General features: G+C 47.5%; 2 protein-coding genes across 2 annotated transcripts; both read left to right on the plus strand.

Annotated features, from left to right (window-relative positions):
* Positions 1 to 6,478: 6,478 nt before the first annotated feature.
* Positions 6,479 to 6,955, plus strand: LOC139352853 (uncharacterized). Its single transcript, XM_070995491.1, has one exon. The coding sequence runs from the start codon at positions 6,479 to 6,481 to the stop codon at positions 6,953 to 6,955; it is 477 nt and encodes a 158-aa protein (XP_070851592.1).
* A 6,685-nt stretch (positions 6,956 to 13,640) lies between these two features.
* LOC139352948 (glycerol-3-phosphate dehydrogenase [NAD(+)], cytoplasmic-like) lies at positions 13,641 to 14,696 on the plus strand. The gene has a single exon (XM_070995840.1). The coding sequence runs from the start codon at positions 13,893 to 13,895 to the stop codon at positions 14,496 to 14,498; it is 606 nt and encodes a 201-aa protein (XP_070851941.1). The 5' UTR covers positions 13,641 to 13,892; the 3' UTR covers positions 14,499 to 14,696.
* The last annotated feature ends 762 nt before the right edge of the window (positions 14,697 to 15,458 follow it).

Genomic DNA, 15,458 nt, shown 5'->3' on the forward strand with positions numbered 1-15,458 from the left:
TGGTTCCAAAGCCGCTTAGCTGGGGCAACCGAGCGGGTCGCAGGTTGCGGATAGCGGACGACCTCTCTCGAGGCCAACTGTGAATAAGCTGGTGGGGGAAGTCTAACACGGAAACCTCAATTAATAAACAATCACGGACAGCGAGCGGGTATTCTGCAACGAATCAATACTGACGATGCAAACTGTTCAGCCGCATCTAAATAGTTGCTTTACATACCCAACACTTCATTTACCCATCTCCCCTCCCAAAACAACATCTTACTCCGGGACGAAGTACGGTGTTACACGGACCGTGCCAAGAGTCAGTCTGCCTGGGGGCCCGGATCAAAATCTAATCTAACTTTCGCATTACCCGTCTTTTCCACGGAAACGCTGAACACTGGTTCCAACATCCGCACCAGCACGGTTCCGAAAGGGCCGCATACCAAACTGGGGATGACAGGTGACAGAAAGCCAGCCGCGAACGCCTCCGTCACGGGCGATTGTGCACCTAAAACAGCGGTAGGCACAGCCAAGGCGATGGGGCCACCCGCTGGCGCCAATAAATTCATATGCGCAGAAATGCGGACTGCCGCCCAGACTCTGCGGCAGGAGCAACATTGCCACACCGTCGCCTGAATGGCTAAAGAAGGTAGAATGGGCAAGGAAGGTGCTTCCTAACTACGGGCAGAATAAGCCCACCCAAGAAGGGACTGAGGCGAAAAGGCAGCGATCCCTCGATCTATCCGGACCATCGGCGATGAGATCCAAAATCCAGCCATCGGTCTCTTTTGCCGAGATCTCCAAAGACCGAGTTTTACTCGGTCTCATAGACAAGGGCAATCCGGAGGGCAGGATTCCCAGAAGCCTCACCTTTCCCTCATTTGCCTGCGCATGGTGCGGGAGAAGCCAGGCACATCGCCCTGCTGCATGGACGCGGGCTGGTACCAGGGCAGCGTCAAGATGGTGGCCTGCGGCAGTCAGCAGCTGACCTGTACAAACAGGCGACGAGCAAGCTCGGTGAGGTCTACGAAGGGGCGAACATTGTCGCACTAGACTGATGTGATGGCCCCGGTAGGCCCCAATTAGGCTCCCAGCAGCGAATAAGGCGCCGAAGGACATCCTCTTCATCTTGCCAGAATGCAACCCGCACCGCCCCACGAAGGACTGGAAAGTCGTCAAGGTGGAGAAGCATGAAGGGGATGTCAACCAGGCGGTGTTGGTACTACTTCCACATAAAGATTTACAAGGGCGACTCCAACGCCGCTGGAAACCCTGCCGGCAACCCAGCCGAGCAGGTGCTTGCTGAGGAGTTGGGGGCACCTGGTGGGCCGGAGGACGGCTACTCCACCGATTCATCGCTGAGCAGAGAGATGCGAGCGCTTGGACCGGCAATCGAGGACGTGGACCTCAGTGATACAGAGAAGGCCGATGTCAGTAAAGCTGTGCCGACCTAGTCCTAGTACAGGAACCTTGGTTAGTAAGAGGCAAGGTTGCTGGACTAGGCACAAAGTAATACAAGCTTATGCTTGACCCCAAAGAAGGTAAAATTCGAACCTGCATATTTGCCAAAAGGCATCTTAGTATATTTTTGATTCGCGATTTCAGCAACGGAGCTGCAAGGTGGTTCGATAAGGATACTATCGGCCTACTTGTCCTTTGAAAAGGAAAACCCCGCAGATGCGCTGGTCAGAGGACTGGCAGAGGAATACGAAAAGCTCAGGAATGGTTTGGTAATAGGCTGTGACTCCAACGCCCATCACACCCAGCGGGGTTGTCCAAACAACAACGACAGAGGTGAGTCTCTTTTTAAATTGTATTCTAAATTCGAACCTATGTCCCTACCTTTATAAGCAAAACTTGCCAAACGATCATAGATTTAACATTGGTATCAGACTCACTCGTAGGCGTAGTCAAAAACTGGGCAGTCTCTGACGAGCACTCTATTTCAGACCATAAATTCATAGATACAATATTGTCCCTCTTACAAAAAGGCCATTAGAAGAGCAAAACGAACTGCATAGCAGACCTTCTGCTCTGACATAGAAAAAACGACTGATGCCGCAAGGCTCAGGAAAATACTCTCTAAGACAGCCGCGCCTTAGGGCTATCTTCAGAAGGCAAATGGATCCTGGTCAGACTCCAGTAAAGAGTCCTTGGACCTGCTCCTAGACGCTCAATTTCTAGGGAGCCAATAAACAGGACATCCTCCACAAAGAAGTGCCGGAGAAGGAATCAAATTAGATCTCCTCCTATCAGACCGTAACATGAAATAGTCCATTCAGAGTTTCAAAGCATGCATATCCCAAGGCCGGACGGGATAACACCGGCACACATCCAAAAAGCAGGACCATTATGGCGGTAGGAGAACTACCAAAGTCTTGGCAAGAAACGAAAGTGATTTCATTCCCAAGGCAGGGAAAGACACCCACACCACAGCAAAGAATTTTAGGCCAATAAGCCTACTATCATTTCTGCTAAAGAGCTTTGAATGAATGATAAGCCTACACATAAGAGCCACTATCGACCTGACACAAATATCAGAGGCAGAACAAGCTTATAGCAAAGACCGGACCACACGCAGAAGGGTGAGGCTAGGGTGGAACTTTCGTTTACACTAGGCGTAGAAGCGAAGTAAAGCGTGAGGCAGCTCCATGGCGTTTAGCCTTGACTGTCCGAGCGGACTGAGCAGAAACCCCAGTGGGAATTTCCGGGACAGAGCAAGGGACAGGCGGCAGTGTGTCGAAGGTTGTGATCCTGGAGAGCGCAGCATCTGTTCACCCTAGTCTGAGAACGGTTACGCTTCCCTAAGCCCGCACGGCTGACCCCTCTCGCGAGTCCGAGTCGTCATAAGCAGTCAGCGAGCAGCGAGAGGGCATCTTCAGGGAGTTTAAGGATCTTCAGGGAGCTACAGGACTGGAGCATCGAGACAACGAGGCGAGAGGTCGTCGAGACAACCAGGACCGTCGGAGATACCGAAGGCCACAAGTTGCGATATCAAGGCCAACCAAGCTACCAAGTCATTTGTAACAATATACCCGCAATAAACCCACTACGAACCCGTGAATTCTGTGCTTTCTCACTGAGCTACTGGGCGGTCACGTTTTTAGAAATTTGGTGGAACGAAAACGAAATCTACTGAGCTAGCCGCACGAATCTCGTAGCGAGCAGACCACAAAAATCAGTTCGTTACATCTGGCGCCCAACGTTTTTGTCCCAGCAGTGAAAGCAATGTAAACATAATGGGAAAGAAGTTATCTACCGGCTTAATAAGGAAGACTTCGCAAATGTCGCACAGAGGCTTAATGTCGCCCTGGACGGCAGATTAGAAGACAAGAGAAAGGCATTATCCGAGTATTACTCAGAAACGGATAATGACCCACAACTCGTCGACATCTGGGCCGGTCCAAGCATCACGTTAACGAACGCCTAAGGGGACAACCTAGTGGCAAGTCTGAGCGTTAACAACTTATAAAAAGAGGCAAACAGGAGAGAGTCAAGCCAAGACAGGAAAGTAACAGCGCTGATCTCGAGACCCAGTCAGTCAGACTATGCAAAAGTCACTAAACAGGTCCGCGGATGGTCGTTCAGGTTCGACGGGGCGGGTGTAATGGTCCGCCAACACATACGGCTTGAATTTAGGCATGATTCCCCGAGCGATGCCGGAATTGCTTAAGGGAAGGGCTTTGAAGTGGTTCATCGCCAACAACAAACAATGCAAAACATGGGTGGAGTTCATAGATAGTTTCCACACATACTTTCTGCCAAGAGACTTCTTCACCAGGCTGGCGGGACAGGTCAGGCAACGGAAGCAGGGCTTCAACGAGTCGTTCAAAGACTACGTGATCGACATGCAGACGATGGTGAGGCCACTTTATTATTCTACGAAAGAGACCCTAAGGATCATCAAGGAAAACTGCACCCCAAGTCTAAGGATCTTCCTAAGGGCGAGCAAAGTGTCGGATCTGAACACGCTGATGATATAAGCAGATGATTACGAAGAACTCGAAAAGGAACGGGAAGCGTTCGCGCAAGACAACAAATTCTCGAAGACCAAGTCGGCATCACCAACGCAGGTAACATGCAGAAGATGCGAAGAGACAGGCACCCAAGCACCAGCGACCAATGGTAGCCACCTAACCGAGTCCCAAGGCAGTAGGCAACAGGCGCACCACGCGGATGCCAATGGACACCACCACAACAGCAACAGATGCAGCCAACAAACCTTGTGTGGAGGCCTCGAAATACAACAACCTCGTGAAACGACACACATCACAGACCCCCAGGAGGCCTGCCGAAAGTGCGGCGGTCATGGACACTGGGCGCGGGGATGTCGACACCAACGCCTGTTGTTCTGGTGGGTGTGCGGGAGAGTAGGCGTCTGGAGCGTCGAATGCTGCCAGCAGACGGGAAATGCCCAGCGATCTCAGCCACAGAGAGGCAAGCGGGGGTCGCAATATGCTACCTCTCCATCCTGACGGGAAAGCTGATCGAGGAGCGGTGACGATTGGTGGGGGCACGTACATGGCCACAACAGACACCGGGGCAACAGCAAGCTTTATAAGCAAAGAACGGGCGGACAACCTGGCTGCCCTCGGGAAGATTACGAGGATACGACGGAAAGTAAGTTGGCAGGCGGAAGATGTGGCGGAATCGATGAACAGCTGGAGGTGGAAATCGCTTTCGGGAACAAGCGACTGAGCATGAGCCTGCTGATACTACCAGGGGTAGTGGATTCAATAGTGTTGGAATGGAACTTTCTAACACAAGTCGGAACTGAGATTAAGTGTGCTGGACACGAAGTAATAATACCGGCCAGGAATCGACACAATGGATAGCTCGAGGAGAAGCTATTGGTGGCAGTCGTGCAACAGGCAAGCGAAGATAATGACACGGCAAAATTCTTTTAGGCAGAGCTATCGAGTCTCAACTCCATGACGGAAACATCGAACATGGCAGAGCATCAGACGACAAACCAATAAAGCAACGATACTACCCGAAGAATCCGAAAGTTCAAGGGGAGATCAATGCAAAGGTGGACGAGCTTCTCCAAATGGGTACTGGCAAATCCCACTGAAAGAAGAAAGCAGGCAGTACACGGCATTTACAGTGCCGGGAAAATGGCTTATTCCAGTGAAGAGTAATGCCATTCGGCCTTCATTCGGCGTCTGCGACCTTTCAACGGGTGCTGGACCGTGTGTGGACCCGAAATGTCGCGCCAAGCATTTGCTTACCAGGATGACATCATAGTGATCGGGCGCTCGCTGGAAGAAGCTGACCTGAAGGAAGTGTTCCGACGGCTAAAGGAGGCAAATCTGAGGTTAAACCCGAAGAAGTGTCAATTTTTCAGGAAAGAGCTGTTGTATCTTGGATAGCGAGTGACTAGCGAAGGAACAGGCACGGATCCGGAAACTAGAACCACCATCAACAGTAAGAGAGCTCCGACAGTACCTGGGCGTAGCATCATGGTACCGCCGGTTTGTACCTGACTTCGCCAAAATAGTCAAACCTCTTACCGATCTGCTACATGAACATCAGACGGCGTTCGAAGAGGGTAAGGCAAGACTCGTTGCAGACCCGGTACTGGCGTGCCCGGATTTCGACAAACCATTTATCTTGCAAACTGACGCGAGCGACTACGGCATCGTATTTCCGAACGCTCAACGGCGCTGAGAAGAATTACTCAACGACCGAGAAGGAATGCTTGGCAATCGTCTGGGCGATCCGAAAGCTCAAGCCGTATCTGGAAGTGGCTCAACAGCATACTGAGCCCTTCAGGGAGGATCGCCAAATGGGCCCTGGAGTTGCAGCAGTACGACTTCGAAATAGCGTACAGGAAAGGCAGCCACTACCGAAAACGCTTCGAGGGGTCAAGGAGACGTCGGCGGCGGAAGTTTCTGTAGCAAGCAGCTGGATTCAGTAAATGCGCGAGAAGGTAAGCACCCAGCCGCAAAAGAATGCGGACTACCTGACGAAGGGTACAGGAATATACGTCATAGAGCTTCAGCGAGGATGTCGCAACATGGAAGATGTGCGTCCCGAAAGCTCTACGGGAAACGGTGCTGAAGGAGAACCACGACTCACCGTCGGCTGGCCACGTAGGAAGCCGAAAGACAATAGCACGTCTGGCAGCCCGGTATTACTGGCCAGGAATGCACAGAGACGCCCGAGCCCACGTGCGAGGATGCGAGACATGCATGAGATTCAAGCCGATTCAGATGCAGACGGCTGAAAAAATGAAGACGCAGGTGCCAGAAGAACCATGGGCTACGGTATGAGCGGACTTCGTCGAACCCCAGCCGCGTTCAAAGCACGGCAACCAAATGCTGCTGGTACTGATAGATCGGTTCTCCAAGTGGACTGAGTTGGTGCCACTGCGAGCGCGACGGCCGAAGCCGTAAAGTAAGCTTTCAGGGAACGCATAATCGCGAGGTATGGGGTCCCGAAAGTAGTCATAGCGGACAACGGAGTACAGTTTTTCAAGAGTTTCCTGGCCTAAATGGGAACCAAGCAACAGTTCACAGCTCCATACACCGCGCAGGAGAACCCGACTAATAGAGCAAATAGGACGGTGAAGACGATGATAGCGCTGTTCGCAGGGCAGAACAAAAGACTCTGGGACGAAAAATGGCCGGAAATCATGATGGCAGTAACCACGAGCGTTTCAAAATCCACAGGATACACACCGTCGTTCATTACCCAAGGCAGAGAACCAAGACTACCGAGCGTCCTATTCGACAGAGAGACCGTAGGGACCGGGCGGCTGACTGAGACCCCGGAGGAGAAGGCCAACAATCTCTGGGAAATCTTCGAGATTGTAAGGCGGAATCTGGAGAGAGCTTCCCCGGATCAGGCTAGGCATTATAACCTAAGGAGGAGGCAATGGACGCCAGCGGTGGGTGACGTCAAGTGGGCCAAGAAACACCATTTATCAAAAGCGGCCGAATCGAGGACAAAGAAAGCTCAGGGACTTTAAGCAAGAGTAGTACACGGAGCAGGGTGAGGCAGCTCGAATACTTTCTTTCAACTTGCTAAGGCAGGCCAATTCAACAAACTCAGCAAGTGCAGTGGTAATGTATCATGAAGCAAACGCCGCACACAAGTTAACTTGTCAAAACGCTCGGACGCAGCGTCTGGTGCACTTCTGCTTCGCCTGACAGAAGGCGGAGCCGACCTAGTCCTCGTACAGGAACCTTGGGTAGTAGGAGGCAAGGTTGCTGGACTAGGAACAAAGGAATACAAGCTTATGCTTGACCCCAAAGAAGGTAAAATTCGAACCTGTATATTAGCCAAAAGGCATCTTAGTATATTTCTACTTCGCAATTACAGCAACGGAGACAACACCGCAGTAAGCCTGGAGCTGCAGAGTGGCTCTATAAGGGTTCTATCGGCCTATTTGACCTTTGAGAAGGAAAACCTCCCAGATGCGCTGGTCAGAGGACTAGCAGAGGAATGCGAAAAGCTCAAGAACGGATTGGTAATAGGCTGTGACGCCAATGCCCATCACACCCAGTGGGGTTGCCCAAACAACAACGACAGAGGTGAGTCTCTTTTTGATTTTATTCTAAATTCGAACCTATTGTTATGCAATAGGGGCAATGCCCCTACTTTCATAACTAAAGCTTGCCAAACGATCATAGATCTAACTTTGGTATCAGATTCTGGGCAGCCTGCTGCATTTTGGTAAGGCACAGCTGCAACCGCGGGATGCATTCAATTCGTTGGATGTGCAATGTTGGTCAACTCTCTACAGCTACATCAACCAGGCTCTAAAGTACCAAAACAACATTTTAACGGAAAGCTTTTAAACACTTCGTAATATAAATCCAACACGTTACTCAGCTCACCTCGTTGTTAAACTGATTGGTAGAACGATCTGATATCTGGGGAAGACCTGGGAAGCCAAATGTAGTATACTGTGTAGTTTTGACACTGGGAAAGTGGAGACCGACAGACGGTTAAAATAACCAAGTCGATTTCCCTTTTTAATTCTTGTTTATATACAAATTTGTGATTCTTTTTAACTGTACACTTGAAATGCCATTTGTTCAATGTTTTTTATAAATAAAGAATACTACAGCTACTCCCCCATTACAGGAAAGCTTTTTGTGCAGAAAGTTTTGCTTTCTGATAAGAGCTGGGATCAAGAGTTGTTAAAAAATAATGCCCAAGAATGGTCGGGCCATAAAGAATATCTTTTACTGTTCAACAAAATTAGAATACCTAGATGGATCCAAAGTAAATAAATTCGATTGTTGAACTGCACCGGTTTGCGGACGCTTCTGAAAAAGCATATGCGGCAGTAGTTTATGCTAAAGTGGGAAGATTGTTTACAATAGTACAGTGATAAATGTAGATATTGAAACGAACTGATTTTGTTGGTCTGCTCGCTACGAGATTCGTGCGGCTAGCTCAGAAGACTGTCTGTACGTAACGTAAAATTGATATGCCCCGTGACTGCCCCGTAGATCAGTGAGAAAAACATAGGGTTCAAATGGTAATAGTGGGTTTTGTGCAGTGGAATTTGTGGAATTTGTCCAGTACAATTCTGATTGTTACAAAAACTACCTGTCTCGTTGTAAGCGTGATTTCAAAAGTAATCCTAAGCTTTTCTTTTCTTTCGTCAATTCTAAACGTAAATCTAGCTGCTTCCCTCTCTCTTTCTCAATAATAATGTAGCATCTGATGATAATGATATTTGCAACTCATTAATAAAGATTATCCATACCCACTACCTCATTTAAACTCTATCTTCAAACCAGTGATTGATGTATCTGATGTTCTTCAGAGTTTTAATACTCTCAAGCTCTCATTTTCACCGGGTCCTGATAGAATACCAAGTTGTATACTTAGGAATTGTTCATCTTATCTTGCTCTTCCCTTAACATTGATATTTAATCTGTCCCTAAGTCAATGTAGATTTCCATCCATATGGAAGGAATCCTTTTTTATCCCATTGTTCAAAAAAGGGAACAAGTCCGATATCTCAAACTATCGCGGTATTGCTAAACTCAGTTCTACTCCTAAACTTTTTGAAAAAATTATTACCTGTCAGTTGCAGCATCATTGCAGGTCTATTATTTCACCTTGTCAGCATAGCTTCACTAGATGTCGCTCTACTTCTACAAACATACTTCTTTAATTACTAGAGGTTTTCTGTCACATCATCAAACTGATGTGATTTATACCGATTTCTCTAAAGCTTTTGATTAAGTGAACCATAGGATTTTTATTTATAAATTGTCCCTTTTAGGTTTTCCACCCAACCTACTAGAGTTGATACTTTCCTACTTTTCTAATAGAACTCAAATGGTCTGTTTAAATAATAAAATTTCCAAAATAATTAATGTTACTTCTGGAGTTCCACAGGGTAGCCACCTGGGACCTTTACTTTTTGGCTTAATGATTAATGATCTACCTTATGTCATAAAATCGTCAACTCTTTTAATGTATGCAGATGATGTCAAGCTATATTTGCCCATGTGTTTACCTAATTCATATAATGACCTTTAATTAGATCTTGATTGTTTGTGTACGTGGTGCATGATTAACATGTTGAATTTGAACTATTCTAAATGTAACTTTATGACCTTTTATCGTTGTAATCCATCTCTGTATTCTTATTCTATCGGAAATAACGCCCCTGAACGTATTTTTTCTGTTCAGGATCTTGGCGTTCTATTTGATCATAGGCTTAGTTTTAAAGACCATATATCTACTATAACTAACAAAGCCAGAAGTCTCCTGGCGTTTATGAAGCGTTGGTCAAGGGAGTTTGATGATCCATACACAACAAAGCTTTTGTATGTTTCTCTTGTTCGTCCGTCAATGGAATATTGCTCGTGTATATGGTCACTTGAAATTAGCTGTTACCAAAATATGTTAGAGCCCGTTCAAAAACAATTCCTTTTATTTGCTTTGGGAGGTTTAAACTGGGACACAGGAAGTCGATTGCCCTCTTATCATGCGAGGTTGCGCCTGCTGGACTTACCAACCCTGAACCATCGTAGAAAGTGTCATGGAGTTATGTTTTTGCATAAATTAATTAATGGTGATGTCGACTCTCCCTTCCTTCTTAGTTCTTTCAACTGGAATGTACCCTGTAGAACAGTTCGTCGTTTTCGTCCGTTGTCCCTGCCAATTTGTAGATCCAATTATGCCCTTCATGATCCTTTTCGGGTTCTTTGGGACGACTATAATGCACTGTGTCACGTCTTACTGTTTGATAGCCCTAATGCAACTAATTATGATAAACTTATCTATCTATCTTCCAATAATTTGTAAATTTCTATGTTACTAGCCATTCTTTGTGAGCATGTATTTTAAACTGTCTATTGTTATGTCGTCTTTTTCCATGTCCGCGATTTCGTTTACTTGCCAAAATCGGTTTAGGGCTCCGCGCGTAACAAGCATTGCTTGGTGTCGTAAGAGCCACTTGTTTGTACTGACCATAGTGCATCAACGTCCAAGATTTATTATTATCGTGTTATTAATACAGCGGGTATGTGGCTGGGCCGGCCTCGGTATGTCTTCGCTCTGGTTCCGCAAGCTGCTGATGTTCCTCGTCCTGGCCTGTCGGTGCGTTGACTTGACGACCGCAGGCTCCTTTGTCTCGGGATGCTCGTAGTGGCCGCCTCTGCTCGCTTGCCGACGCGCTGCCTCTAGGCCGCTTGTAGAGCCTTGGACTCGCAGAGAGTTCGTCCTTGCGGGCTTAGGGAAGCTTCACCGTTCTCAGACTAGGGTAATGAGCTCCGCGCGGCGATGGTGACGCGGCATCGCTGCCGACGTCCTCTGCGCTGTTTCTTGTCTTTGCGAACACCACAGCTTGCAAGTAACAACAACAAAACCAAACGTATGCGCTGGCGACAGACCATACGCGTTGAGAGGTGGGCTCAGACTGTGTACTCCAATTAATAGAGATATAAGAGGAGCCGCTATGAAATGAGTGATTCTGACTCTCTCTTTAGTTGGAGTGGCTTGCCGCTGCGCTTAACATACTCCCCCCGTCGGAAGCCTGTCATTCAACTTCATCCTTGATGGGCAGCAGGCACAACTTTTTGACTGCTCTCCTGATGTCACCCGTGGACGTCTTCAGATCAGCAACTCGACAAACGCCATCTCGTCCAGGAATAAGTGCGCTCACCCTAGCTAAGGACCAACGCATGGGAGGTAGATTTTCTTCCTTTATCAGAACTACGTCGTTGACCTTTAGCCTTCGTTTAGGAGACCGCTTTATTGCAGAAGGGTGAGGTACTCCTTCTGCCATCGGAACCAGAATAGTTGCTGCAGGTATGTTACACGCTGCCAGCCATCCAACCGGTTATAATTGAGCTTGGTTAGATCGGGCTCAATGATAGTAGTAGGAGGGCCACCAAAAAGTAGATGGGCAGGTGTCAAAACATCGAGATCATCTGGATTCTCTGAAATTGATAGCAAGGGGCGAGAATTAATGAATGATGCAATCTGAAAAACCAAGCAGCCGTCTTGACTGCTGCCTCTCTCAATCCGACAAAATGTGTTGAGCGAGGGCTAATAAATTGCCAGTAGATAGGGCCGAGCTTGATGAACAGACTGTGTATGGGAATCGCTAAGCAGCAGCCGCTTCAAATCCGCCAACTCATTTGTAGCACTCATTAGTAGCACCAGATCAAGGTGCGGACTTCTGATTTGTAGAAGAGGGACCCACAATAGTCGACGCCAGAAACAGCAAAGGCCCGTACGCACTTCAAACGCTCCTTCGGAAGATTAGCCATGATTGGTTCCAGAAATTTGGGCCTGGCCCGGAAGCACTCCACACAGCCTTTCACTACATTTAAGACCGTTCGCAGTCCTCCAATACGCCACTATTGTAGTCGGATGCTTGCCAACAGAGCGCGCGGTCCTTTATGCAGGTTCATCTTATGGAAGTGCATGATGAGCGCTAGGGTGAGTTGGTGGCGACGTGGCACTTTTGGATGGCGAGCCTTAAACGCAAGTGTAGAATTTTTGAGGCGTCCACCAACTCGAAGGAGTCCAAATGCATCTATGAAGGGCAAGAGCGAAGCCATTGAACTTAATTTCTTTACAATGCCATTTGAACGTAGATCCTTTATACCCTCCCATAAATGAGCCAGTTGGACGCCTCACCAGAGCATATATGTCCCACGTCGCACATGAAAATTTGTAAATGTACGTGAACACGCGCTGCATGGAAGGGAATGAGTTGCCATATTTGGATCTAAGGGTAATATCAACGTGAAGAGACTTGACCATCAGCACCTGTTTACGTAACTCAAGGCTCGGATCGTCATAATGCAGACGCTTAGGCCAATCCCTGCGACCACCAAGTAAGAATGGTGGACCATGACCAGATCTCAGAAAGCGCCAGTTGATCCAGAGTAGTGGCCCTGGACAAAACGTCGGCATTCAAAGCAGTCGGAACATGATGCCATTCCATATAAGCAGTTAATTCCTGTATAGAAGACACTCGGTTTGCTACAAAGACGTTGCATTTGAAGGGCTCATTACTGATCCAGGATAGAGCCACAGAGCAATCACACCAGCAATAAAAATGATGAATTTAAAATACCCATTTTAATGACTTCATTCATCAGCTTGGCTAATAGCACTGCGCCGCATAACTCCAGCTTAGGTACAGCTAACGTTTTAAGAGGCGCTACTCGGGATTTGGAACATAAGAGATGGCTGCTGGTAGAAGTGCCTCTAGACAACACATATATGAAAGCTCCGTAAGCTTCCTCGCTAGCATCGCAGAATCCATGAATTTTAACATCAGTTTCTGAAAGAAGCAAACATCTTGGGAGTGATATGCGTTGGACGCTCTGAAAACTGATGTACATTTAAATCCAGCAGGTGTTACGGGCCAAGGGCATACTTTCATACCAATCCAATTTATCCTTGCGGAAATGTTGCAGAAACATTTTGGCCTTTGTGATTACTGGGCCAAGAAAGCCTATCGGGTCATAGAAACGAGCAATAGTGGCCAGAACCAATCGTCGGCAGGCCGTGGAGCAGCAGCTCGTCTGTCGCCGGATCCCATTCAAGACCAAGAGTCTCCTTGTCATCATCTGACACATCCTCTAAAACCTCGGAGTGGCTGGAGCATCACTTTCGTAACTTGAAGTCACCTCGAGCAAGTATTCCAGTGGTCTGTCGCATTTTCTCGATAGCCTCACCAACAGAGCTACCAGCGGAGATGAAATCATCGACATAGAAATCTTGCTGCAGTGCAACAGAGCCAGCAGGGACGGCATCCTTTTAATCAACGGCCTGCTAGTGCATTGCTCGAATAGATAGGAAGAAGGCAGGCTTGTTTCCATATGTCACTGTATCCAGTTTGTATACTTCGAGTTCTTTGTCCGGTTCGTCTCGCCATAAAATGCATTGCATGTAGTTATCGGGTTCACTCACCCTTACGCACCGATACATCTTGCAAATGTCTCCAGTAAGGCCCACCTGATAAGTACGAAATTTTATCAAAATATTAAACAGCCTTGGCTGTATATCCGAATGAGGCTAAAGCCGATCCATCGAAAACTACGCAAATCTTGGTTGTTGTGTTATCCTCCTTTAAAACACAATGGTGCGACAGGAAATACATGCAAAGGCGCACAGCCTCGGACCTAACTCTGGACATGTAGTTTAACTCCAAGTTTAACTCGAAAGGACACAAGCTGCCACCGAATGTGGTTGCTGTGCCCGACCTGGTTGAGGCCGCCAAGAACGCCGACATTTTAATCTTCGTTGTGCCCCACCAGTTTATTCCCAACTTTTGCAAACAGCTGCTGGGTAAGATCAAGCCGAACGCCATCGCTATCTCTTTGATTAAGGGCTTCGACAAGGCTGAGGGCGGTGGCATCGATCTGATTTCGCATATAATCACGCGGCACCTAAAGATCCCATGCGCCGTGTTGATGGGTGCTAACCTGGCCAATGAGGTGGCTGAGGGAAACTTCTGCGAAACGACCATCGGTTGCACGGACAAAAAGTATGGCAAGGTGCTGCGCGATCTCTTCCAGGCGAATCACTTCCGAGTTGTGGTCGTCGACGACGCTGACGCTGTAGAAGTTTGTGGAGCCCTTAAGAACATTGTGGCCTGCGGCGCGGGTTTTGTTGACGGCCTGAAGCTTGGCGATAACACCAAGGCCGCTGTGATTCGACTGGGCCTTATGGAGATGATTCGCTTCGTAGACGTCTTTTACCCCGGAAGCAAGTTGTCCACCTTCTTCGAGAGCTGTGGTGTAGCAGATCTGATCACAACGTGTTACGGTGGGCGAAATCGTCGGGTGTCTGAGGCCTTTGTGACTTCCGGGAAAACTATTGAGGAGCTGGAGAAGGAAATGTTGAACGGTCAAAAGCTGCAGGGCCCACCCACTGCCGAAGAGGTGAACTACATGCTGAAGAACAAGGGTCTAGAGGACAAATTCCCTTTGTTCACGGCTATTCACAAAATATGCACAAATCAGCTTAAGCCTAATGATTTAATTGATTGCATACGCAATCACCCTGAGCATATGTAAGTGTTTCGTTTGCGTTCGTTATGGCTTGATTGCGCCTTTTTATTTCGATATCCTGTTATCTTGCCTTCCCGGAATTCCTGTGAATATTAGCCCCTTCCTTGTTACCGTAAACTTTGATTTAATATTGTTTCCTTTAGTGGCTTTATTGTATGTTTCGCTGTTTTCCCTTAAATTACATATATGCATCTTCTGTTTCAATTAGTTTTTGCTTGTTTACCTAATATTACTCAATTAACTAAACTAAGTTTAACAATAATAAAAAAAATAAATAATTCCTTAATAAAGGTAACATATTGATGTTTTAAATGGGGATTCCTTTGCAGCTTGCCTTCAAGATTAAGAAACCTCCGGTGTGCTTGTGTGTAGGAATCGCCAAGGGCTTTAGCATGGGGCTTCAATGGCAAGCAAACGGAGTAAGCGCCAAAGGGAAGACGATAGCAGTTTTTCTTGAAATGATCCTCACACTCCAGTTCTTCCTTGCTGGCCATTATGACACCACTGTCCAAATTTTCGACTTCCCAAAATTGCCTAACCAGATCCTCCAAGCGGACATGATGTAGAGTATCGCCATTTTCCAAGCCTTGAGAGATGTAAGAGATGTATTGCCGCGAAGCCTATCTTCACCACCAGTCACGATCCAGCCAAGACGAGTCTTCTGCAGTAGAGGCAATCCATGAACCAGCTTAACCTGGCCCACACATAACAGATCATAAAATAGGCTAGCACCAAGGAGCAGGTCAACGCGTTGGGGACAGTTATCCGCAGGGTCAGTTAACTGTATGTTAGGCGACTTATTCCAATCAGCGATATCAATGATGTAACTAGGCTGACTGTCCGTAATCGTTGGCACAACAAGCGGTTATAGAGCCTTCTTCCTTCCGAAGAAGCAGCTGTATCACCAAGGCCAGTTACAGTCGCTGCTGACCGATATTTCCTTAACTGCAACTCCTGGGCGAAGAG

Source organism: Drosophila suzukii, chromosome 3, assembly GCF_043229965.1.
Source record: "Drosophila suzukii chromosome 3, CBGP_Dsuzu_IsoJpt1.0, whole genome shotgun sequence".
In the NCBI taxonomy this organism is placed as follows: domain Eukaryota; kingdom Metazoa; phylum Arthropoda; class Insecta; order Diptera; family Drosophilidae; genus Drosophila; species Drosophila suzukii.

Bases quoted from the DNA above. Each gene is read 5' to 3' on its own strand.
- LOC139352853 (XM_070995491.1), top strand. From the start codon at position 6,479: ATGGGAACCAAGCAACAGTTCACAGCTCCATACACCGCGCAGGAGAAC.
- LOC139352948 (XM_070995840.1), top strand. From the start codon at position 13,893: ATGGGTGCTAACCTGGCCAATGAGGTGGCTGAGGGAAACTTCTGCGAA.